General features: G+C 41.1%; 1 protein-coding gene across 4 annotated transcripts; it reads right to left on the bottom strand.

The window, feature by feature from the left end:
- Window positions 1-306: 306 nt before the first annotated feature.
- LOC139629049 (midasin-like) lies at window positions 307-25,564 on the bottom strand. Of its 4 annotated transcripts, none has more exons than XM_071491396.1 (7): window positions 25,459-25,564; window positions 11,270-12,562; window positions 10,760-10,974; window positions 9,462-9,671; window positions 7,329-7,888; window positions 7,079-7,170; window positions 307-4,434 (listed from the first exon to the last, which is right to left on the bottom strand). In XM_071491396.1, exons 2-7 carry the CDS (start codon window positions 12,431-12,433, stop codon window positions 4,342-4,344), a joined length of 2,334 nt encoding a protein of 777 aa, XP_071347497.1. In that variant the 5' UTR covers window positions 12,434-12,562; window positions 25,459-25,564; the 3' UTR covers window positions 307-4,341. The 4 variants fall into 4 exon arrangements, with proteins under 4 accessions (XP_071347497.1, XP_071347496.1, XP_071347495.1 ...); XM_071491395.1 differs by lacking the exon at window positions 25,459-25,564 and adding an exon at window positions 18,738-19,015 and having other exon boundaries at window positions 307-4,703; XM_071491394.1 differs by lacking the exon at window positions 25,459-25,564 and adding an exon at window positions 18,738-19,015 and having other exon boundaries at window positions 307-4,464.
- Between the last annotated feature and the right edge of the window lie 768 nt (window positions 25,565-26,332).

The raw sequence follows: 26,332 nt of genomic DNA, 5'->3' as shown, positions 1-26,332 counted from the left end.
AGTTTTGAGTTGAGTTTTTATTACACAATACTTTTCTGACTGTTTTGAATCTCGTCCCCCAACAAATACCCCACATCACAAAAAAATAAAAAATAAAAAAATAAATAAGAATAAATCAAACTAACATTGAAACATAACATTTTCAAAAACTAAAAAAAAAAACTAAAAACTAAACTAAACTAAACTAACAATCCTGCTTTAAAAAATAATTAAAACTAAACTGAAATTGAGAACAAAAAGTCAAAATGCAAATAAAATGAAAAGCTTTGATGCTCACAGATAAACAGATGGGCCACACACAGTAGGTTTCAGGAGTCACACACTTTATTGAAGATGTCACCACCAGACCATTAATTTGGCAATAATAAATGATTGAAACTCAAAGGCAAATAAAGTCAGAAATAAATGACACTAGTGAGGAAATGCTTTAATAGTCAGGACAGCTGTTTATATGAGTCCATACAGAGGATCCTAGCAAGTAGTGTGTGCTGTCACCCAGTGCTACCTCTGTAATCACTGAGAAGTGGCATGAACACCACCACCACAGAAAATGTTAAAGAATATTATGACGAAATACACTTTGTCCTCAAAACTAAAACTAAACTGCCCCATAATAATAAAGTATCTTAAATAGTTGATGGCATAAACTGCACGAAAGCTAAAACTGAAGTCAAACATGGATGTGAATACAAGAACCCAACTGCATTGAAAAATCACAGGGCAAACACTGAGCGTACAGTGGTGTGTAATATGTGCTATCATACGGAATATCTACCACAGCAACATAACGACATGCTGAACTTGAAACCTGCTCACAGGGGGGCAGTTATCACTGTGCATTCAACACATCTCAGAGTCTGATACATCACAACTTCAAGCTTTAAAGGGTAGGTTTTCACATCAACCTTAATACATTACACACATGCCACATGTAGAACAACAGGCTCTTGTTCCATACTGGCCCTGAACTGGTCCTTTCTCAGCATGAACAAAAACCAAATGTATTCCAATATCAGCTGAAACTAATGTTTAGAAATCTGCGTTAGCCACATCAAGCTACCATCTATAAATTCTGCAGCTTTTGCTATAATGGCTGTGCCCAGCCGGTGGTGATGACTCTCATATCTTTTTAAAAAAGATGTTGACAAGTTAGTTTGACAAACTCATGCCATTGCTTTACCTTCGATCGTCCAACGTAATTATGGCTTTCATTGGTCAAACACTCAAAAGGTTTGCCCATTGCACAAAATTATATTTTTGTTGTGTAAGAAGCAAAAGCAACAAAGACACAATCATTTAAGCATCTACCTTGTTTTGTGCTAATATCAGACTTACAATTAGTTTATTTCAAATACTTTACTACTTTAGTTTGGGTTTGGTTGAGGAAACACACATCGATGGGAAACTGTCTTCTACACATCACTGGCAATGGATCTACATCGCACAGTCAGGATAAAGACAGCGACTTCATTTGGCTACTTCAGTTTGATCCTCTGTAGTATGTACTTTATACTGAAACACTGTAGTGCAAACACATGAAAACTTACAGCACAATCGAAATATAGTGATGCTAAACAGGAACTGCTGTTGTTAGCATGGTCTTATTTCACCTTGACATCCCATTTCTGAGTTGACTTGAATGCACCTTTATTCCACAGCTGAGCCAAGTTTAATTTACAGGAAGAAATGAGTGAGTGAGCCTGTTCTGGAGCTAGAAGCCAAACTAAAGTAAGCCCTGATTAACTGAGGAGGATGGACTATGGAGGACGGGTTAGCATACACTCGCACACACATGCACACACCACGCACAAAAGCCGTCTCCTAAAAAACATGGCAGACTTTCAAATAGTCATTGTCACATGATATATATTAGAAAGCTTTTACAAATAAAAACTTTAAGGATTTATAAGCACTGCTCAATTCATAAATATATGCAGCAAAAATACAATACAATAAGTCTCTTCCTAGGAATCAAGTCAGGACGTAAAAATATGTAAAAATCTTTACTTAACATTAGGGTTAGAATATCTGATTCATACAGAGGTGCTCAAGTTTTTTTGCTTTAACAGCAAAGCCACAGATAGAGTCTATAGAGACAAAAAAATGTGTCTGGACTCTGCTATATGCAACATGTTAATACTCCAAACTAATATTATAAAACCACCATGGTGTCTCACTTTAAAGGTGTATTCACACTGAATGTGGATTTTTGCCTCAACTTTATTCACATAAATTTGACAGCTGTGGTGTTCTTACGGCCTGTTTATTCAGCCCAAACACTGAATGCAGGTGTTAGCTGGGAGCTAGCCACGCAGAGCTAGACCTTCACGGCACTGTGTCGGCAATGCAGGAGAGTCTGGCTCCACCTACTGTCATTTTGCTATAGGGTGCTGCCGGGATGAATTATTTATGCAGGCCAACCCTAAACTTAGCATCACCCTGGTTCCCTTGTCAGAAAGCCAATGGGATTTTTACCCTGGCTTTTAAATTACTGCAGAAAATAAACTGTGACAAACAAAAGTTTATTATACTTACATATTTTGTTCAGCATGATAATCTTAGATGAATCTTAGATGTAAAAGCTTAAAGAAAACGTGGAAATGTCTTGAGCTTGTGTTAACCACAGACCTTATTTAATCATCATTTTATGTCGTCTAACCAAAACCTATTCAAAAAACCCAGAGAATCGGTATCAAGGGAACTGGAAGTGCTAAAATGCAACTAATTTGCGGGTTTCAGGACTCATTCCTGTGGCACTCTGTAGGGGGAAAAACACTCTTGTTTGGATTTCTTTAAACCAATCACCAACCACTGAGCCCAGGCCCACAGCCTACATCCGACATGTCAGACTAGCTGGAAGCTAGTTGGCAATATAAGTTAGCTGGAAGCTAGCTAGCAATACACATTAGCCAGAAGCTAGGTAGCGATGTCTGATTGTGCTGAGTGTGTATATGATCTCATTCTCTTTTTCAGTCTGAACTATTTTCTCTGGCATCCATATTTTTTTTTTGTTTGTAATTTCTAAAATCTTTTTGCTGCATTTCTATCACCAGTTGTGGCGACATATTTCTAAAGAAGCTAATGAGTGCTGCCTTGACAAATGACTACCTCCGCTTGCTGTGGCAATAGCATGATGGAGAGCAGCAAACAGAGTTAAACTAATTTTATATTAAGTATCTTGCTGGTTGTTGGTTTTGTGTAGAACATCAACAGCTCTTGTCAAATATGTCCACGCCGTGTGCCGTATGCCTTATTCTGAGGCAGGAGTAAAGGAAACGAGCATTGCATACAGCTTTGAGATTGAAATTGTTTGAGAATATTTGAAATTATTTTTTGTTCTTTCCACTGTGTTGATTAGAAGCCCACAAAACTGAACTCTATCTGAGTCACAACCAACCTCCGCCACAGAAGAGGCAAAAGCTAGTCTGTGCAACTATGACCCAAATGATATTCAGTTAGCAGTTAGCGCTCTTTAGCCAACATGGCTGAGACAGAAACCTGGGACGTACAAACTCTTATGATTCATGGCTCATTATAACATTTCAGTGATTTCCAATGTCTGGGTTGGCACCTTTAATTTACGTCATTTGAGCACAACATGCCAAATTATCTTAGCATTTACCTTCTCAAATCACTGCAATGCATAGCTACAGTATTTTAAAATAAACATATGCTTTTAAAGTAGTCACTTTGAAATATATTAAAATCTGAAAATAAAATGCGACTGCCCAAAAATGGTTTGAAAATCACTGCATCACAGTTACAAAAATGAATCAATATCAATAGTGCCATAAGTTATTAACATCTAGCTAACAAAGTGCTGTAAATATTAAATATTAAAGAATACGACAGATTTTGACATGTTCTTCCTAATTTTACATAAAATATTTGCTCACATGTCAAAAACTGTGGTATCATTATGGATGCAATTTTATACTTGATTATTATTGTGATACACCTCTTAGGAATGTGCCTCAGAAGTCCACATACGTTGTTATATATAAGTAAATGTTTAAACTGTGACATGACAGGCAGTTCCATTGCATCATACAGTCATATTCTTTCAGACAGCATGCATTAAAACAATCTGATTGTGAAAACAGGCCTTATCTACTTTTCTATCCAAACTAGGTACATGATCTTGTACACTGGTGAAGCAGCCCTTTTCTCCTCTAACCAGAAAACAGACTCATAGACCCACTGGTTCTAACTTACAGTCTTGACAAACACTGCAGTAGACGTCTGCTGCTGACAGACAGGAATGTGTGAGTTTTTAAGGACAGAGTAAGGAGTAAACAAAGGTGTGGGACTTCATTTTGGCTTTTAAATGGCTATCGTTGCTCAATCCTTCTTCTGATTGGCTAATAGGGAGGCCTCCCATCGCTGCGCCATGGCGTTCTGTCGTTGAGGCGCCGAAGAGAGGGAAGGGGGGAACTGGTGGGAGGGGGAGATTCAGCTAAACCACTGGATCCAAGATGCATGGATGGATGGATGGACGGATGGATGAATGGATGGATGGATGGATGGATGACCACATTAATGGATGATTGATGGATTTTGAAGAAGAAAAACACAGGTTGGGACAGTTGGAGGAATTATTGGACAGATGGATGCAGGAGTGATGGGTAAACGAAAGAATTAGCTGAATAATGAATATATTTGCTAAATTGTGAACTAATGGATTAAAAAATTAATCAGTCCAACTGATTAACAAATCATAAAGTTCACAATTAATAAAGGTAACAAATGAGTGAATGAGTAAAGGAAGAAATCAATTACCCAACAAGGAAATCTCTAAAGAAAAATATGTAATGTACTGATACATGAAGCAATTCAACAAAGTGAAATAAAATCAGTGGCAGTTTAACAGCGCACAGTCCAAAGGTCATTATATTACTTTATTATCATTACTATATTACCAATATTACTGTAAGTAAATACGATATAAACATGTAGTTAGACGTTTACTCATTGGTGGACTGTACATATGATTAAAGCTGCACTCATCAATATTTTATATTATCAATATTTATATAAACAATGGCAGTTGGCAGTTTATTAGGTACACCCAGCTAACATAACTAATGCAGTCTAACACAACAGCCCTGCAGATCATATAACCTTTATGAAGCTTATAATGTTCAGTTTATACTGAAACTGTTTCACACAGATGTTGATTCAACTGTCTGATTGCTTTGGAGGCTGGAGATTGGGGAGGTGTTTCCGATATTACCTTCAGTGATATACATTTGTTTAATAGTTTTTAATTGTTTTAAGTTGTTATCAATATGTCAGTGTTTTCAACTGCGCTGCCCCCACAAAATGAATGCAATCAATGAATGCAGCTTTAATGGTGTTCAACAGAGGATATTTCCACAGCGAGGGTGTAGCTGCACCGAGCCATGCTGCTAATGTAGTTCTGTTAACGTGATGATAAACTTGATGTAACTTGTTAAAAATAAAAGCGTTGCAGCTGTTCGCCACATCAACAGCAGGAAATGTCCGGTTTGCATTTGTAATAACAAACACATCTCCGACACGGCTAAAAACGATCAGTTAAGAGTAAAACCAGACTGATATTTAACTAGTGCATCTGATTGAGTACAAACAGGAACACAGGAGTGAACCAAGCCTCAGAGTACTGAGTACTGAGTACAACAGTACTGAGAGCTGAACATGGGCTGGCCGTGGTCAGGTCTGATTCCATGCAGGACCAGTGTGGCTCTGTGCAGATACCCCCTGCTGTGTGGCTGTAGTAGGAGCACATCATCATGACTTGGCTCAGCATGGCAAACCCTAATAGAAAAACCCTACGACTTGTCGGTGCCTGATGAAGAAACATCTAACGAAGCTGTTGATGATGAGTGTGTTTACATGCTCTGAAGTAATGAGGTTACAGTCGGCTTCCACCAGTAAGATAATCTCTTAAATGTAATGTAAAGGAGAAAGCTGGTTTCAATTATCAGAGTGAGGGACACCCAGGTGGTTACTGGAGAGCGCTGTCTTGGTCATGTGACCAGGTTTCTGATCAGCTTTGCACATGTGCACATGCGCATGACAAAAGACTGCAGACAGGGAATTTAACAGCTTAGCAGGTGAGAACTACACAGAGTGATGTGTCTTTGTATTTTAAATAATTCAATTCAAAATTCAACTAAAACTAAAGCTCGCAGAGACAGACGTGTCAGGACAGACAGATGCCGCGACTTCAGTTAAAATAAACAAACCATGGTTTCAAAATAAGAGCCATCTGATTACAGACCTGCTGCATGTACACACAGATTTACAGTAACCATGTTACTACAGAGCATGTTAACACATTGTATGACTTCAAATGAATGAATAAGTCAAAGCTGTGTGTGTGTGTGTGTGTGTGTCTGTCACTTTGCTTTTGGTGTCTGATGTTTTTGTTTTAGCCAAAGTGTTTTTTTTTGTTTGTTAATTGTCGTTTGGAACATTGTCCAGTAAATCTTGACTGATAAATCAAGTCTTGTTCGGGGAAGCCGGAGAGTCACAGCTGTGATGGCCATGTGCTTTCAAAACTTATTTATAGATATATGTGAGGAGCTATAGACTCTATTGGCTTCAATACAGAGACTATAACAAGCAACGCCGTCTCCAGATAAACTGATATGTTGTGAATACCGTTCAAATGTTGTCCATATTGGTATTGATTCATAATAATAATTTTTTCAATACTAATTTTATCAAAACTTTCAACAAAAAGAAAATTAGAATTCACATTATGGTACAAATTTTAGTTTTTGTTTGAAGTTCAGTCTCTATACTCACTCAAACGTGTTTGTGTAAATAAAAAGCCAATCACCAGCATTATTAGAGCTTGGTCCGAGCATGCTGCATGCTGATTGGTCCACTGAGGCTAATGAGATTTACCATTTACCCCTAAGGTATCAAATGATGAAGGTTTTTTTAGATCCTCAATAGTCCCAAACTTATCTGGTGGGTCCAGTAAAGTATCAAAGTTCAATACTCAGCCCTAGCTGTGGATCGAGGTTGTGTGTGCATGTGTGTGTGTGTGTGTGTGTGTGTGTGTGTGTGTGTGTGTTTGTTAGCAAACCTTGTGGTCACAAGACAAACTGGATCGTTCCATTTTGCGGGTTCTGGAGGGGGACGAAGGGGAAGAGACAGATCTGTCTGAAACCTCTGGCACTAGTATAAAAATGACGGAAACAAAAAGACCATTTAATTTAATTGTCATTTATTCAATAATCTGGAGATTGAAACAAAAAACACAAAAACCTTATTCAACACATACTGAACATTGTTTAGACACGTGGACAATACGTAGCATATACATATATACCTACCATTGTAGCTGATGCTATCGTTCAGGGCTGGAGACACCAGCACAGTGTCGTACCGCTCTCTCCCTCTCCTCCACTCCTCCTCCCTTCTCCTCCTCCACATCTCCTCCCTCTGCCTCCTCCACTCCTCCTCCCTCTGCCTCACCATCCTGATCTCCTGCTCCACCAGCGACTGGCTGCTGAGGGAGCGCAGCTTAAAGAACGGATTGGACGAGAAAGTGCTCTCCTGCGTTTCCATTGCCACGGGGGCGGAGCTGAGGCAGAACTCGGAAGCGCTGCGAATGATTAGGTTGGAAGTTTCCACGACAATGACGTTGGCGGAGGGCACCACGTCCAGGCTTGTCGGCCAATCAGAGAGACCCCCGATTGCAGAGGAGAGGAGGCGGTTCCTGGAGGAGCCAGAGGAGTCGGGCTCAAGGATGATGACGTTGTTGGCGGTCATTTCATGGTAGACAGACCGGGGGAGGGAAGAGGAGCAGGAAGGGGAAGGGGAGATGGAGAGAGTAGGGGTGCGGCAGGCAGGAGGTCGGGGTGGAGATCGTCCCGTCTGCAGGGTGGACGGTCTGAAACACATGAGGTTTAGTTTTGGCTCAATTTATCTTTTTTGCCAGTCGACGGAGACAATGAAACATTCACAGATTTACTTTTGGACATTTAGTTTATATCTATGGGTATTTACATTTTATTACTGATACTCCACATCTTTAAAGATGCACAAATAAAATTGTTATCTTAACAATGGATCAGTCACCAAGTCTACAGTACCCCTCAGCTCTGCAGAGAGTTTTAGCCTGTTTTAGCTTATAGTTTTGGATTTTTGGTCCATACATTCTAAAAAAAAAAAAGCTCCACTGTTGGTGAGCAGCTGTGAACATAGTGGAGCATTTAGCAGCTTAAACTCTCTTTGACCAGAGCTATGGAGTGAATACACATGACTTCATATAAATGCTACTATTGTTCTGTTTCTGCTGGACAACTATGTACCTGATGTCAGTGTTCCACTGCCCTCAAGAGGAAAAACAGCAGCTTTACACTACAGTACAGTTTTACCATTTTAATTTTCTTCATTTTCCTCAAACTGTAGAACTGATACAACTAAAGTTAAAGAGTTAAATACAAGCAATGCAATCTCCCATTTAATTGGAATACAGACAATGAGGCTACATCCACTATGTTTTAGTTTTAAACTCATCTCTTCTTCTCTGTTTCCTCCACAGTCTTCAGCCCCTAAAACTGAGACTTTGAGAAACACTGCTGGACCAGACCGAAACAGAGACCTTTGGAAACAATGACGTAGACACCCACGGTGGCTCCTGATTGGCTCTCATCAGCCTGGATTACCAGTGGTGAAACAACATGGATAATGAATTAAAGTGTTAGTGACCTTGTTGTCTTTGCAGCAGCTGTTGTTCAGTTCAGTTCTGTATTCCAACCCTACAACTCTCTTTGCTGTTCCTCCTTTGTAGTATTTTCTTCAGCTAATCAACTGCAGAGTAGACAATGTGCTTCCTGTTTACACAGCTCACACATGCTCAGTGTACATGAATGGTCACGTATGCGCGTGTGTGCATGTTCAGGTGTGAGATTGTTTCTGATACAGAGCTAAAATGCTCATCTGGACAGAAACAGCAGTGTGGACGTAGCCTAAATGGATCAGATATGTTTTTTTTTGTTTATGCACAATATTTTAAACACCTCCACATTGTAGAAGGGAGAGTTCTTTGAATTGTCTCTCATTCATGTCATAAAGGCTCAGTTTTAGAGCTAATGTGGTTTTCATGAAGTTGTATGAAGCTCCACCTAAAACACCATTACAGATACTGTACCAGTTTATCCCACTAAACCTATTTCCCACAAGCATGTTGTGGCTCTATGATCCCCGTAGTCTTCCACATCTGTGAGCTGAACCTCAGGTAAACAGGGACCAGCTTCAGTTCTCCTCCAGTGATTAAATACAGTGTTCAGATGGTGATGGGGCCACATCCTTGAAGACTGTTCTCCACTCTATTCCTCCATCCCCACATTCCTCTACACTCCTGCAGAACCAGTCTGTAATACTCTGCCCTTCTACTGCACCACAAATATTATACCGCTCATATGATAGGATGGTAGGATGAAAACAGCTGTTAAGTTTACCTGGGTATAGTCAGGCCCTGTGCAATCATCCCCCTCTCCCTGCGGTGCCTTTCCTCTCTCTCCAGAGTCAGTCGGATCTCTCTCTCCACAGCGCTCTCTGGCTCCTCCAGGGGGCTGCGGTAAGATGAGTCATCCAGACCTGAGTCCTCCGAACTGGGGGACACAGTGGAGGACAGGGGGGGCTCCCTGGGCACTGGTGGATGGATCTCCCTTTGAGAGACAGGAGGAACCCCATCTCAAGTTAAGATAATGCTAAAAGATCAGTTATCACTTGTGTTTCCATTTCATTGTGTAACATTTTTATTAGGCTACCAGCTGACTAGTAACACCCAGTTATATTCACACAGATGTGAGCGGAAACAGGGGCAGATATGGTCGTGTCAAGGTGTATTCGAAAAACCTGTTTCCTACTTCATCTGATCATAAAAGCATGTTTGCAGCATCATGGCTTTTTCTGTCTTTTCCATTCAAATTTTAAATGTCCATAACAGGATGGAAATGAGCCAAAAGTTTTGTAAATTTAGGGAATATTGTCAGCAATTTTAATTAATAATTAAATTAATTTAATAATTAATCACTCATTGTTTTGGTCAGTAAAAATCTCAGAAAACAGTGAAAAACTCGGTCTGGCTGATCGAGCGGTCTAAAACCCAAAGATTTAGTTTAGTGTCACTGTCACTGTTACTGTTGCATCACAAGGCCGAGAAAAGCAGCAAATCCTCAAATTTAAAAAGAGAACCAGAGAATATTTGGTAGTTTTGCTTGAAAAATTATTGAATTGATTAAATAAAACAGTCATCAAAATAGTTGCCACAAGAAGTAATGATACGCCCTCTGAGCAGAGTTACATCTTCAGAGCAGATGTGAGGCTACAGTGAGTTGCTATTGTAAAGTGGCGAGACGGGCTGGGGCTAGCTGGTTAGCATGCTAACTTCAGTAGACGAAAAAGTCTAGACTGGTACGTAAGCAGCTGCTAATGCTAACATTAGCTATGTAGCAAAAGAAAAACCTACCGGTATATCTAGCTCCTTTAAACAACCAACTGTTTCAGCTCTAAAGCACTTCATGCTCTATAAGAAAAATAAAGACTAGTGTTCAGATTTATTAAATCATACACAGTATGATACACAATACATGGACTGCAGATGGAAACTAAATCTGTTACAATGCATCTTTTTTCTTTGTATGTGATTAATGTTTTTTGTACACGACCCCTGAAAAATAAACGTTACAAACTACACTAAATAAACAGTTTGTATTTCTATACTTCAGAGTCCACTACCTCCAGAGTTTTCTACCTGCGTTTGAGACGGGGGCTGCGGGTCGGGGGGTACAGTGAGGTGTGGGTGCCCTGGAAGCTCCCCTGAGCTTTGAGCCCTGGTTTGGGGATGGGCCGACCTTTGACCTCCTCCTCCATCTTCTTCCACTGCTGGCGAGCCAACAGAAAGTCCACATGCTCAGTGGAGACGTTCTCACTCTGTGTCTCCTGGTGCACACAGAAATCTACAGGGACCTGATGGGAAACCAGGAGCAGAGATTATCAAACACACAGTGCAGACACAGGGAGATGTTTTCAGTCTCAGAACACACGTTTGAAGGAACAGAGAACAGCATTCACATACACAGACATTATTACTGTTTACAGTAAACAAGTAAAAATCCAGTACAATTGACTGACAGACTGTGTTTACTTTGACTTATTTCATTTCTGTGAAACTGTATGGTTAATAATCAAATTTACTGTCGGACAAAGTGGCACCGTAGCTTGTAGAAACAAAGCTCGAGCTCAGGACAAAGATAAGGCCTACCCTCCGGTCAGGGTCTGAGGAGCTGGCTGTGGAGCTGGCAGAAGGAGACCGCGGGAAAACATCCCTCCTTGACCTCATCTGTTCTTCTTCATCATCCTTGACTCCCCTCCTGTCCTCCTCCTCTGTCACCACCTCCCTCTGCTCCTCTGTTGTACTCTCTACCTCTGCCTTATCCCCTTCCTCTTGTCCCTCCTCATCCTCTCTCCTCTCCTCTCCCTGGCTCTCTCCATCACATATGCCACCCTTTTCCTCCTGGTTGGTGACATCAGAGGGTGCAAAAGCTGCCCACTGGTCTTCTCCAGCATCGCTGTCAGAGTACACGATAGCCAGCTCAGCCTGCAGGCAGTCGCTAAGGTGACCATCGCTGAGGTCATCTCTGTTGCCAAGGTCGTGACCCCAGGGGTCTGGCATTATAGCCACTGTTGGCTGCTCTGAAGGAACTGAGGTAACAAACAGAGGCTCTGATGATGAAGGACACAGTGGACTGTCAGAGATAAAGAGGAGCTCTGACAGACCATCTTCTTTCATCTCTCCCTCTTTTTCTCCACTTTCTCCATCTTCTCCCTCTATCTTTTCCCTCCCTTCATCATTTTCACCCTCTATCTTTTCCCTACCCTCATCTTCACCATCTAGCTTTTCCCTCCCTTCATCATCTTCTCCCTCTATCTTTTCCCCTCCTTCATCCTCTCCATCTATCTTTTCCCTCACTTCATCTTCACCTTCTATCTTTTCCCCCCCTTCATCTTCTCCCTCTATTTCTCTCTTCCCCCAGTCTTTGCTCTCCGTTTCTCCTTTATTTGCATCTTCTCCCTCTACTTTCCCTCTGTTTTTGTCTTCTATCTTTATTTCTCTTTCTTCAACTTGTCCTTCTGTTTCTCCTCTCCCTTCTTCTTCTCCCTCTATCTCTCTTCTCCCTTCATCCTCTCCCTCTGTTTCCCCTCTTCCTTCCGTATCTTGTCCCTCTTCACTTTCACCTCCTCTGTTTATCTCAAAAACAAGGTAGTCACACTCGTCTCCATCTATTTTTCCATTTTCTCCCTCTGCAGCTTCTTCTTCCAGCCCATAGACTTCTGGGTAGTGGAGTTCCTCCACCTCCTGGCTGCGGCAGCTAAATAAGTTGTCTCTCTCCGGGTCTGTCAGAGGTGGTGAGGAGCTGATCTCCATGGCAACTGGATCCGCTGGCTGGGTAGGAGTGGAAGAATCGTCCACAGGGTTATTGTTGCCAGAGCTACAGTTGTCGTGGTTACCGTCAGTTAGCTCAGGTGTTGTCCTCCTTAAACCAGCTGTGGCTCTCTGTGGAAAGATACACTTTACATCATACACACCATACTGTAGCCTGAAGACTAACATACTCTGAATATGTTGTGGTTATTAATGCAATATATTTATAGAATAAAAAAGATGAAATGAATTATAGAAATAATTATAACTCCCCTGTAATTTTTAGAAAGTCAAATTAAAGGACCAGTGTGTAATATTTTGTGGCACCTAGTGGTGAGGTTTCAGATTGCAACCAACTGCCAACTCCCTTTCAAAGGGTGTAGGAGAGCTACGGTGGCCTTCAGGTAATGTAAAAAAGGCCCACTCTAGAGCCAGTGTTAGGTTTGTCCCTTCTGGGGTACTGTAGAAACATGGCTCCATGGCAGAGGACCTTCTCCTTATGTAGGTATGAAGGTCTCATACTAAGCTAATGAAAACACAATGATTCTTAGTTTGAGGTGATTATACACTAATGAAAACAGCATTGTGAATATTATAACTTCTACCAATATATCCCTTGACTCCTACACACTGATCCTTCAAAAAAAGAAGTTTGTACTTTGGATCTCTACATGTTTACTTCTTAACCCAGAAATTCAAGTTAGTAAGTCAAAACAGATCACTTCCCAGCACCAAACAACAAACAAGGTTACAGATAAATTTCTGTAGAGCTTTTCTAGTCTTAAAGACCACTCAAAGCACTTTACACTAAAAGCCACATTCACCCATTCACTCACACATTCATGCAGCACTTTTTTTCCTATTGCACATACACTGATACATCAGAGGCCATTCAGGATTTAGTGTCTTGCCCAAGGACACTTTGACATGTGGACTGGAGGAGCTGGATCAGTGGATGACTGGATCATAGAATTCAAAGCTAAATACATCTGGGTTAAAACATCAACAGATGAAAACCTCTCCTCTAAGATGAGAACATGTTTAACTCAGTGTAGACTGGTTATTTAGTGTCCGCCGTGAGATCAGCAGCACCTCCACTGACAGCAGTGGGCGCCTCTGGCCACAGGAGGACACACACACCAGAGGGTGCATGTCCTCTAATGTCCTGTCAATAATCTGCATTACCCAGCTACATCTACTCCATATGTCTCTCCACCCTAGTTTATAATGCATTAGCTAGCACTAAAAAAGACGGTATAGACTCACAGATGTAGGCTGTACTGTAATAGTCTGCCATTAAGTGGAGGATGATGCATCTCGTGTGTGTTTGCATGTGTGAGAGAGAGAGAGAGAGGGGAGGGGATGGGTATAAAAAATCCTGACCTGTATCACTACTGCCTGCTGATGAATCCATTTATCTGTCCCCCCCAGACTTCACTATTTTGCAAACCCTGGCTGCAGCCCTGTTTCCTCATGAGTTAGTGTGGGCCAAACCTGAGCTGAAAGAAGCTGAAACACAACTGTTGCTTTTCTTTAAAGTGTCTTGTGTGATACGTATAGAAAAGAAAAATAAAAGGACAAACTGCTTTAAAAGCAAACACTAAAGCAGTGACGGCTCACCACCAAAGATCAACCTCAGTGTTGAACTGGTCAGTCATGTCCATCCATCCACCCCTGACACACACAGAGGCATATGCACATATAGACACACACAACCATGAATGACACAGGCACATACACAACAGTACAGCACACACACACACACACACACAGCAGAGCAGATTAAATCAGTGTATTTGACCTATAAATGTTCGATGGGCTAAACTCAAGCCTTCATATCGTTACCACGGTGGCACTGTGAAGGCTGTGAGTGGGCTGGCAGATTATTATGGTCTGTTGTTCCAGGCATGTGCTGGTGACAGATGAGAGCTGTTGCTACGGTAACACTAAGTATAGATGCAGAGGCGGGCAAGCTGCTAAAGTCAGTTTTCTATCAGTTAAGTCACAATGTTTGGAGAGAGATCAAGTTAATCATGCAGCAACAGCTCTCAGTTCCTTATACGCTGAATGTGTTGACATGTGTAAAACATTTTTCAACACAAGAACTGAAATGGCTGCGGTTAATAATCCCCTGACATGTTCACACCCATCATCCACTTTCACCAAGCCACTCTTGAATAATGCAAGAACTAATGATAAAAGTTTTATTAACCTCTTTCAACTCATTATTTAGATGCCATAACATTGATTCTTTAAGGGATGACAACAGAAAAACATTTTAATTTCCCCATCATCACATATTTTTGGGTGCTAGCCTACAGTTCTATAAACTTCTATAAACTATGTTATATGAGTTTAAATTCCTTAGCACTGAAACTCCAGACCTCAATTAATTAGGACAATGAAGCCTACATACACCGTATTTACTGCTATAACCATGTAGACGCTAGTCCAGTACACCTGCCACCATGGGGGCGCTATTACATGGTCAGTGAGGTTGGGGGGCTTGTTAAAGGGCGTGGTCACAGTCTCTGTCATTTTGTCCGCCCAGCCATCCAGAACAGAGAAGCTTTGAGGTGCTACAATGTCACACTACTTCAAACTTTATGTTCCACAAAATATCATATATCACTGTCAGAATTCCCACGTAGAATAAATATCAGAGTTGTAATGACCTGTTTGAATTCCAGTTTTACATCAGGCTGTTTGAGGTAGTTCACTTTGTGGTGCAGTCGAGGACATTGTTAAAACTGGATAGTATACAGTATGTGGAGTAACGTGCTTGTTCAAATTCATTCGAATTTGACTTCTGGAAAAAGTCCCACTCAGCTTTACTCACTGCACATTAGCAGCTACATTACTTTGCTAATTACCCAGCACTAAAGTCACGTGTTGCATTACTTGTTACCTGACTTTTGTAACTCAGCTCAGCTCCGTCAAGGTGCATTTGAACAATGAGACAATGAGACCTACCACAGCCCCACGTCACATCATTTGTATAAACCTGGAGAAACAGAGAACAAGACTTTGTGGTTTAAGTACACAACCCTGCAGTTTGAAGAGATATACCGGCCATGCAGCCACTAGCTCAGCCTCGATGACCATATACAGCTCTCCAGAAGACAGTTGGAAGAAGACAGCCCTCCACCTCTAAACCACCTGCGTAAATGAGTGTAGAAACATAATGAATACAGACGCTTCCACACAGGTGCACTCGCCCCAGTGGTTCTGTTTTGGCCAATACTGTTTAAAGAACTTTATTAAAATTTAAAGCCACAATTTAATCATGATATAATGCACCAACATCACACGACTACACACAGAGAAGATGTGTAACAGTCAGGCCAGCTGATGGTGTTGCTGTGACTCAGGTGGGTGGTGTCTGGTTGTAGAACATTGTTTTAACCTTGTAACGTTGCAAGGTAGTATTGTATGCAGTCATATACCAGTAAAGCCAGTTCAACTGAATAGTGTGTAACTGGACACCAGAATATCCCACTTGTAAATCTGTAACCATGACAATAATGTGGCCTTCATGTAGCTGCTCTCAGGAGAAATTAATGCTCTCAATTTCCTTCATGGGGAATTCAAGGGAGGACATCGTCCATTTTACCCAGTTGGTGACTTTTATAGATGATACTCTGACGTCCCGTTCCCATGAAGGCAGCATGCAGCAGTGCCACAGAAAACTGACAGAAACACTGTAGTAAAGAGCCGTTGCCATGGAAACGACACACTTGCAAGTAGAACTAAGGTTCAGCCCACCTTAAACAAACGCCCCCACCAAGAACCCCTCAACGCCTGCCTTTTGTAGATATTGTTTCTCTGAATGTCCCCTAGGGGGCGGTACTGCCCCGATAGTGGGAGGAGTCACTGCAAATCAATACAAAGCTTGATCACCTTTATCCTATGATGAAACATTTCTATCCTGATGTAAGGGGTCTCCTCCAGGATGACAGTGCCCCCATCCACAGGGCACGAGCCTGTGAACTACACGCTGTGGCCTTCACAGTCACCAGATCTCCCACTGTAGATTTATCCGTGGCTAACGTTAGCAAGCTAAGAACACACAATAAATGAGGAGAACAAATTTGGAATGACCAGAAGTCACGTTTTCCTGTGCCAAGCTAGCATGTCCCGGACCAACCTGTCCACTGACAACAGAGAACAGCTGACATCAGTCCTCCATCTGACGTCAGAGGAACTGAGTGTTACTGGGATCAGTAACTGTGATGAAGTTACTGAATTTCAAATTGATTTCCTATGTAGTAAACATCAACATTCGACATTTTTCTGTGTTTGAACAAATGTCACAATGCCTTGTTGAAACAGTTGTTCGCAGAGTTCAGCAGTTATTTTTGAAGAGGCAGTGTGCCAACACAAACACTCATAACCACATAAAAGCACAAACACAGTCAAATCAGGATTAGCAAAGCAATTCTTCCACACTGTGGCAGCAGGTGGGACTCAGATAATGTGGGCAGGGCTGTGAGCAGAAGCTGCAGGAACTAGCATGACCAGCAGCCTCGCATCTTTCCACAAGCTGAGAATTATTCAACTTCCCACCAACCACTTTGTTGTGCCCTTGCAGCTCTGCTGCTTATGTCATCGAGCAGTTATGTAAATATGGATATTAAGAGTCAATTCCAGCCTCTCTCTCTCACACACAGAGGCTGGACACTGGTGAGTCTCAGGATTTCATAAGTCAAAGTTCAGACTGACCTCTGTGTGAGGTGAACAAAGCAGGATCGATTCATGTCAGGAATCGAATGTGTCTGGCCTGCATCCTCACTGAAATGAATTGGGAAATTAATTTTGGTGTGACCCTGCTCTGACTCGCTGACTGTCACAACACATATCTGCCAGGCTGAATCAGTTCTCATGGGTGTGCAGCTTTAAAGCTGCAGCAAAAACTGAGTTCAAAAGATGTAATGTGGCTTTGCATGAACATAATTTAAGTGTCCAAATCTGGAAACAGCAGCTTGTAACTAACCTGTCTGATAGCAGACGGTGTGACTGTCACAGCAGGAAGAGCACATGGTAACATTGTTAACAATGAGTTTGTTATATATAAGAGTACAAGCCATGGCAGTGAGCATCAGCCTGGGACTGGCACACCTGAATGGAATGCAGCCTTTAATAATTTTAATAGTTATATCCTGGATCAAAATGTCCATCACAGGAAAGAGCCACTGGACAGTTTTGCAGCCTGAACCTCAAATTGCCTGAAAATCTCTGTCTTGTCATCCTGCCAGGTCAGAGATTTTGGGAGCACGTGGCAGGCAAACGAATCTGATTCCAGTCCACGATGGGTTTATCTGGCCATTAGGCGACACATGTTAGGAACAAATGAAGAAGTAGTCCACTGATGCATCAGCTCAGATTTCATTTAGTTACGCTAGACAGTACAACTGTTCCCCAACAGATGTCAACATCTGTCTGCGTCTCATATAACCTTGACTTGCAGGGTCAATTACGATTATCATTCTCAGCGCCACCCAGCTTTTAATATGTTACTTGTTTGACCTTTCAAAGTAAAATAAGAAATAAGTTAAAATAAACAGCGGATGGTAAAACGTGAAACATTCACATGCACTGCAGGATGTATTTTATGACAGTGCATCTGTGGTCTTTCAATCAATCTGTCCTCAATATAACAGATCTTCAGTTCTTCAGAGAAGTCAAACGTGGGGGAGGATTGGAGAGTTATTAGTTGCACAGCAGCTCTCAGTTCTAATCCAGGCATCCGATCACTGCCTGATGTGGATTATTGGTGGACCTCTGTGACCTCTGTCGACTTGCACAACCTTCCTTTGAACTTCAGATTTCAAATATATGAAAGTCGGAATGAAATTGCCTTTAAAGTCAATAGAAGTGAATTCACGTTTTAACTTATAGCCTCAAACCTCTGTTCGCCATCAACAGCTGGAGACGACATAATGAGCATCATCTAATCAGCCACCAGTGTGGGTGTGTGTGTCAATGTGCGTGTGTGGGTGTGTGTGGTGTGGTGTGTGGGTGTGTGTGTGTGTGTGGTGTGTGGGTGTGTGTGTGTGTGGTGTGTGGGTGTGTGGTGTGTGTGGGTGTGTGTGTGTGTGTGTGTGGTGTGTGTGTGGGTGTGTTAACCCTAACCCCCGTCAGAGCGGCCTGGGCCCCGACACCACACCGTCCTCTCCCCGGGAACACGCGTAAAGCCTGAAAGCCTTGCGCACAGGCCGCCCCGTGCCCGCCGCGAGGACCAGGCCCTGCACCGGGAGAAGAGCAGGTGCGGCAGTTTGCGGCGGTGTGCGGTTGCTCGGTTACCTACCAACAGCTTCCAGCACAGCAACCAGAACGAGATCATCTCCAGGCGGCCGCGGCGCGCGCACTCCTCTCTCCCTGACGGTAGCGCGAGCAGCCAGGCGGCCGCCCGCCGGCGCGAGGAGGGACGCATGCGAGCTGACAGCCGCTGCGCGCGCGCACGCGCGTGTGTGTGTGTGTGTGGTGGAGAGAGGTAGAGAGTGAAAGGACAGGAGCGGAGAGAGAGAGAGAGGGGAAGGGTATATTGAGCCGTACTCTTATCCTGTCGGTGAATTAGAGCAGAAGAGATAAATCCATATTGGCAGACTATTGTACATCTCTCTCTCTCTCTCTCTCTCTCTCTCTCTCTCTCTCATCCCTCTACCGCTGTGCGCGCATGCTGCATCGGGCCGTTCCCGCCTCCAGGCTCTGTAACACTGTAAAAGATACCCATCATCTTAACAAGTGGGCTGCTCCTGCAGGGACAGAACGCTCACTCAATTCACGCTTTGATTGGGTGCGTTGTGGTGACGTCACGACCTGGTGCACTTTTAATTCAACAAAATTAACTGTTTGACATTATGTTCTCCATTTTCAGTGCGTTATGTGTAAAAAACAAATTTGCCCCACATGAACATGAACTCATGTTTACACTCCAGTATCTATCCCAGTATCTATCCCGGTATAATTATCTATCCCAGTATCTATCCCGGTATAATTATCTATCCCAGTATCTATCCCAGTATAATTATCTATCCCAGTATCTATCACAATATAATTGTCTATCCTAGTATCTATCCCAGGATAATTATCTATCGCAGTATCTATCCCAGTATAATTATCTATCCCAGTATCTATCCCAGTATAATTATCTATCCCAGTATCTATCCCGGTATAATTATCTATCCCAGTATCTATCCCAGTATAATTATCTATCACAGTATCTATCACAATATAATTGTCTATCCTAGTATCTATCCCAGGATAATTATCTATCGCAGTATTTATCCCAGTATAATTATCTACCGCAGTATCTATCCCAATATAATTGTCTAACCTAGTATCTATCCCGATATAATTATCTATCCCAGTATCTATCCCAATATAATTGTCTATCCTAGTAACTATCCCAGTATCTATCCCAATATAATTATCTATCCCAGTATCTATCCCGATATAATTATCTATCCCAGTATCTATCCCAATATAATTGTCTATCCTAGTAACTATCCCAGTATCTATCCCAATATAATTATCTATCCCAGTATCTATCCCGATATAATTATCTATCCCAGTATCTATCCCAGTATAATTATCTATCCTAGTATCTATCCCGGTATAATTATCTATCCCAGTATCTATCCCAGTATAATTATCTATCCTAGTATCTATCCCGGTATAATTATCTATCCCAGTATCTATCCCAGTATAATTATCTATCACAGTATCTATCACAATATAATTGTCTATCCTAGTATCTATCCCAGGATAATTATCTATCGCAGTATCTATCCCAGTATAATTATCTACCGCAGTATCTATCCCAATATAATTGTCTAACCTAGTATCTATCCCGATATAATTATCTATCCCAGTATCTATCCCAATATAATTGTCTATCCTAGTAACTATCCCAGTATCTATCCCAATATAATTATCTATCCCAGTATCTATCCCGATATAATTATCTATCCCAGTATCTATCCCAATATAATTGTCTATCCTAGTAACTATCCCAGTATCTATCCCAATATAATTATCTATCCCAGTATCTATCCCGATATAATTATCTATCCCAGTATCTATCCCAATATAATTGTCTATCCTAGTAACTATCCCAGTATCTATCCCAATATAATTATCTATCCCAGTATCTATCCTAATATAATTATCTGTCCCAGTATCTATCCCAGGATAATTATCTATCGCAGTATCTATCCCAATATAATTACCTATCCTAGTATCTATCCCGGTATAATTATCTATCCCAGTATCTATCCCAGGATAATTATCTATCCTAGTATCTATCCCAGTATAATTATCTATCCCAGTATCTATCCCAATATTATTATCTATCCAAATGTAATCATCTATCCCAGGATAATTATCTATCCTAGTATCTATCCCAGTATAATTATCTATTCCAGTATCTATCCCAATATTATTATCTATCCAAATGTAATCATCTATCCCAGCATAATAGTCTATTCCAGTATCTATCCCAATATAATTATCTATCCCAGTATCTATCCCAGTATTATTAGCTATCCTAGTATCTATCCAAATGTAATCATCTATCCCAGTATCTATCCCAATATAATTGTCTATCCCAGTATCTATCCCAATATTATTATCTATCCCAATATCTATCCCAGTATAATGATCTATTCCAGTATAATTATCTATCCCAGTGTAATTTGTACATATTGATGGCTCAGTTTTTGTGCTTTCTCACTCACAGCTCAGGGGTTCATTTTTCTTGACAGTCAATATGGCTGCCTGGCACTAACTCACTGCTTAGTGTTAAAAAAAAAAAAGAAAACACATGTAGCACCATACCTTAGATGACGATTCAAATTATGACAATTTAAACAAACCATGCAGCAAACTTCAGTTCACTATATTTTATCTCTTCTGATGACTTATACAATCTCACAAATGTAAAAATTTGAATTCATTTTGCACTAAGTGAAACACTGAGGCTGTTTCTGACTGGTTAGCTAATCTGAGAGAAAGGAGGTAGAAGAGGAAAAAAGTAACAATATGAATATTAATGAACGGTCGATTTTGTCAGTAGACTAGAGTGAACAAACTGCTTTATTTTTTCAGGCTGAAGAAACACTTAAGTTAATTGTAAGTGACTGAAATTTGTACTGGTCAGGAGTGTGAGGGATAAAATGAATTGACCCCACTAGAGTTTGATTCATGAGCTTTAACACTGACTGAAAGACTGTTATGTCATCTGTGTATGTGTGTGTGTGTGTGTGTGTGTGTGTGTGTGTGTGTGTGTGTGTGTGTGTGTAAGCAAGAGAGAGAGTGATCCAGGTGAGCTGAGGAAAGGTTAACTTTCCCTCCCTAAAATAAAAAAAAAATGGCAAAATGGTTTGGCCTGTTGTGCTAAAATAAGGACAAAAATCTGACATAGAGCACGTTCAGACAATGTTCAGTATTAGGCTGAGGAACTGCTGAGGAATGTGTCCGTCACATTGCGCCTGCAGCCACCTCCCTCCCTGTGGTCTGCACTGGGCTGTGGTGATCATCATGTCCCAAGCACAAGCAAGACACACAGCAGGCCTGGACCAGAAGCACCCAAACACACACACAACGCACACACAATAAAGGACTCTGACTGGGTGCCAGCCACCCTGGATAAGGACTACAGCTTAGAGGGAGGGATGCAGACAGATGAACAGGAAGAGAGGGAGAGAGAGAGACAGTCGACTGGGTGTACTGTCACTGCGGGATGTAAAACCCAGATCTGACCTTCAGATACGAAATCATTATTGAACTGCCACCAAACTGGACTGTTGATGTAATGACTTAGGCTTTAATCTGGCAACAATCTGCTTTTAACCCTTTGTCGAAAATAAAAACCTTCTTTTAATCTATCAGGCGGTTCTGGGACTGTTTTTAAATATAGCTGAGATTGGAATTGACTTGTGTTACTTAGGTTTTTTAAGTAATGCTACAGATCATGGTCCAGTGTCAATATGTCGGCAAATTATAACTGGAGTGTAGAGTAGGAAAAACGAACAAGTTGAGGACCAATATTATCCTTCATGTTAAACTCACATTGATGATGGTTTCCTTCCATTAAAGTTTACCTCAGTCAACAGTCATAATTATTGTTACTGTGGTTTTCCAGCTCTGACAAATGGAAGTACTAGGAAAAGGCCTACAAAACAATAACTGTGTACAGATAATGTGTGAACGGTGTCTTTGTTGGCTGAGAAGAGGGCACCCAACCTCAGACTGTAAATAAAGATGGACACAGCCTCAGTGACATCACCCACAGGTTTCTGAAGAGTGGTTTTGAAGCTCAGAGTGAGATGCTCCCATGGATGTATTATAAGAACAGGATACCTGATCTAAAAATGGTGCCCATTCATTCCAATACAAATTGCTTGTCTGGTGCATACGCCAAAAAAGTTTCTGGCTTCTGGGTTACTTCCGTGTTATGCACTGCATAACGCTGCATCCAGCCCGAAGTCAGTTATAATTTTAACACCCTGACACAGTTGAAGTCATAAATTAATGTGTAAAATAATAACACGGTTGTTGTGAGCAGATGACAGGCTGGTGAATTCCAGGATGAGACACTGCTGGCACACATCACAGAAACTATCACATAAAAGGTAAATGACTTACGAAATTAAATTACCCTGAAAAAAACTGTTACGGGGGTAGTTACGAAAAATTTATCAGTGAATCCAATTATGTTCCTCAAAAAAGTGTAAGAAGTGACGAATAACTGCGACACAAAATCCGTGTATGTTGACGTGTGTAGAAGAAAACTCGCCTTTGTGCCGTTTATTCACTTTTTATACTAACTTTTCCCGCCCTAATGCATACCTGCTTTATGGTCTATTTTCCTCTAAATGGACCATAATTTAAAAAATGAACATCATGTTGTATTGAAGAACAAACTACAGACTGAGACCAGAAACTCCTCAGGAAAACTTTACTGAGGTGATAAATCAGTGAGAAGTAGAAACATTTTCACATAGACTTCAGTACAATCAGACTTCTTTTTACAACCAGTGGAGTCGCCCCCTGATGGTCATTAGATAGGTGCAGGTTTAAGGCTCTTCAGTGAGGGACATCAGTAAATCTTGAAGATTTACTGATGTCCCTCGCTTGTAAGTCACATTAAGTAAAAGCATCTACCAAATGAGGTAATGAAATGAAAATGTATCTTGATAATTGATTAACAGTAAAATAATTTTAGAAGTTTCAGACTGGTATCTGAAGTGTTTGATGTTCCACCAGTTCTGGTCAATAGATGACAAACAATACCAGCTTCTCATGTGTCATCATGTGGTACAGTTCTACATTAAATATCTTTTGTTACTGGACTGTTGCTTGTGTAAAACAAGTCACTGAAGGCATCAGCTCAGACTGAGGCTAATATACAAAAGATCCAACTGTTAATTGATTTATCCAAAAAAAAAAAAAAGTAGCTTGATTAATTACTAATGAAAATACAAGTCATATTCTGTGCTCACTAGCCATTTACACAACAACTGTCAGACACTGTCAGTTTGCAGCCAACAGCCTTAAAAGTATGTTGAGGGTCTGTAAGTGATATGAAGTCTGAAATAAATACAGACAGGTGACAACTAAAGAAAAGATCTGTAGAAATAAAGATATGTGAATGATGAATGATGTGAATCATATGTTATGACTTTCATATTAGACATCACTCTCCACCATCATCATCATCATCATCAAAACACCAAATGATGGAGTCTCTTTTGGAATAATGTCGTTCATCCCTTCAATAAAGTTCCACACATACATCTATGTATATGTCATATCAGAGGTCACTGACTGGGTCAGATTCCATTTTTAATCAAGCGCTCCCAAAGATGGCTCTAATCCTGCTTTTATGTAATATATCAGAGTGGCTGTGTTGTGTTGTGACTGTGGTGGACATGGTTTTTCCAACAGTGCAAATCATTACATGCTTTTCTCTTTTGACTAGTACATGAAAGACAAGGTCACAGCAAGATGACACTGTGCTGCCAGCTCTATCACACACACACACACACACACACACACACACACACACACACACACACACACACTTCCTCTTCTGATCACTCTGTGTGAACATCACCAGTGTTTCCTGTATTCCACACTCACAGATCAATCAAACCATGGGACAAATAATGCACGAACTTACCCACCGGCTTCAGAGTTAAAAGGCAATCAGTTAAATAGCCCCACCCCCACCCCCCGCACACACACACACACACACACACACACATGTTGGAGGTATTATTGTGTAGTGACAAGTGTTACACAGATACAAATATTACACTGAGGTTCTGCAAATTCCATCAAAGAGCACCATGACAGATCTTCACAGCTCATGGAGCTTAGTGATTGGATAGATAAATGTGACAGGGCAAGATTAATCAATCATTTTGAGGAATATTACTATAACAGTTTAGTAATACAACAGTTTGTAATTCAGCATATTAAAACCACCCTTGGTAGGCTGCTATTCTCTGTTAGCACTCTCCTACATTAACCAGGTTTGTTTTGTTTTTAGTGAACCCTTCGTGTAATTTGTCAGATATAAAGATATAAAAAAATGTAAAAATATAAAGACAAAAAAACGCTGTGTACTGTATATATACCATCTTGAGCTGAATCTTTGTACACTTTGCAAAGTCTGACCTTTGATTTGTCTTGGGTTTAGATTCAATATGAATGCAATATAAAATTCCAGCTCTCAGACTTCTCTATATTGAATTATCAGATGTTGCATAAAATACACAATAAAACACAATGTTATTTTTTTTCCCTGTAGGTTGCATCCATACAGGGATCATAACTGGAACGCTGAACAGGACACTGGATAAAACACACAACACAACACAACACTCTCCTGTCCACACAAAGAACATCCTAACAGTTCTTATGTCACAGTCTTATCAGTGTGTTTCAGAGGCCTCGTGGAAAAACTTTCAAGGTGACAAACGCACAGGAAACATGAGGAGAGATGTAGAGATGTGTCTTACCTGCTGATGAGGTGGTGTTGTGTCAGCTGGTCACAGTGAACAACTGTTCTGTGTTTCTACATCACTGTTCTCCCTTACATTACCCCCCTCTATCCCCTTTATATCCTCCCTCTCTCTCTCTCTCTCTCTCTCTCTCTCTCTCTCACACACACACACACACACACAAACACACACACGTCTCAGTGCCAGTGGGTTACATATTGAGAGTGTGTGGGCAGCAGCCAATCAGAAAACAGCAGCTTTAGCGACATTTGCGACACACATGTTCAGCCTCACACCCTCATACTGACACACTTAGAGGATGGATACAGGCATACACACTGCTCTCTCTCTCTGTCTCTCACACACACACACACACACACACACATCAGTGAAGCACATCTGTCATCTGTGACCGCCTTATCCAACCTTTCAGAGGATTAGTCTGCTTTTTAAATTTTTTTAATTTAATTTTTGACGTTGAAACTCGACTGGATAATCTCCCTCACACACTCGTCGTCTGTCTGCGAGTGTGTGCAGTGTGGTCGTTCCATCGTTGTGATTCTGTGCGTGATGCAGAGTTACGCTCCGCGTGTTTCAAATAAGGCACAGAGGAAGCTGCTGTTTGTGATGTCACACTGATTAACATGCAATAATGCTATGTGGGGGTTTGAGTGTTATGTAATATACTGTTGTACCAGTGTGATGTCACAGCAGTGGTGTAGTATTTTTTTAAGAACAGTTACAGATGACACAAATCCGCCTGAGGATATCAAGTAAACAAGGCCAGGTCAGACTGTAGTGTGTGTCTGGACCATAGCGTTGGTTATTTACATCCTAGTATCAGCCAGTTTCAGCTCTTTGATACAGCTGAATTCACAATAAAGCTGTTCTC

This window comes from Trachinotus anak, unplaced genomic scaffold (genome assembly GCF_046630095.1).
Source record: "Trachinotus anak isolate AG129_WGS33_773 ecotype Australia unplaced genomic scaffold, CSIRO_AGI_Tana_v1 ptg000012l, whole genome shotgun sequence".
In the NCBI taxonomy this organism is placed as follows: domain Eukaryota; kingdom Metazoa; phylum Chordata; class Actinopteri; order Carangiformes; family Carangidae; genus Trachinotus; species Trachinotus anak.
The sequence above is the reverse complement of the archived record's forward strand: the minus strand, read 5'-3'. Positions and strand labels throughout refer to the sequence as shown.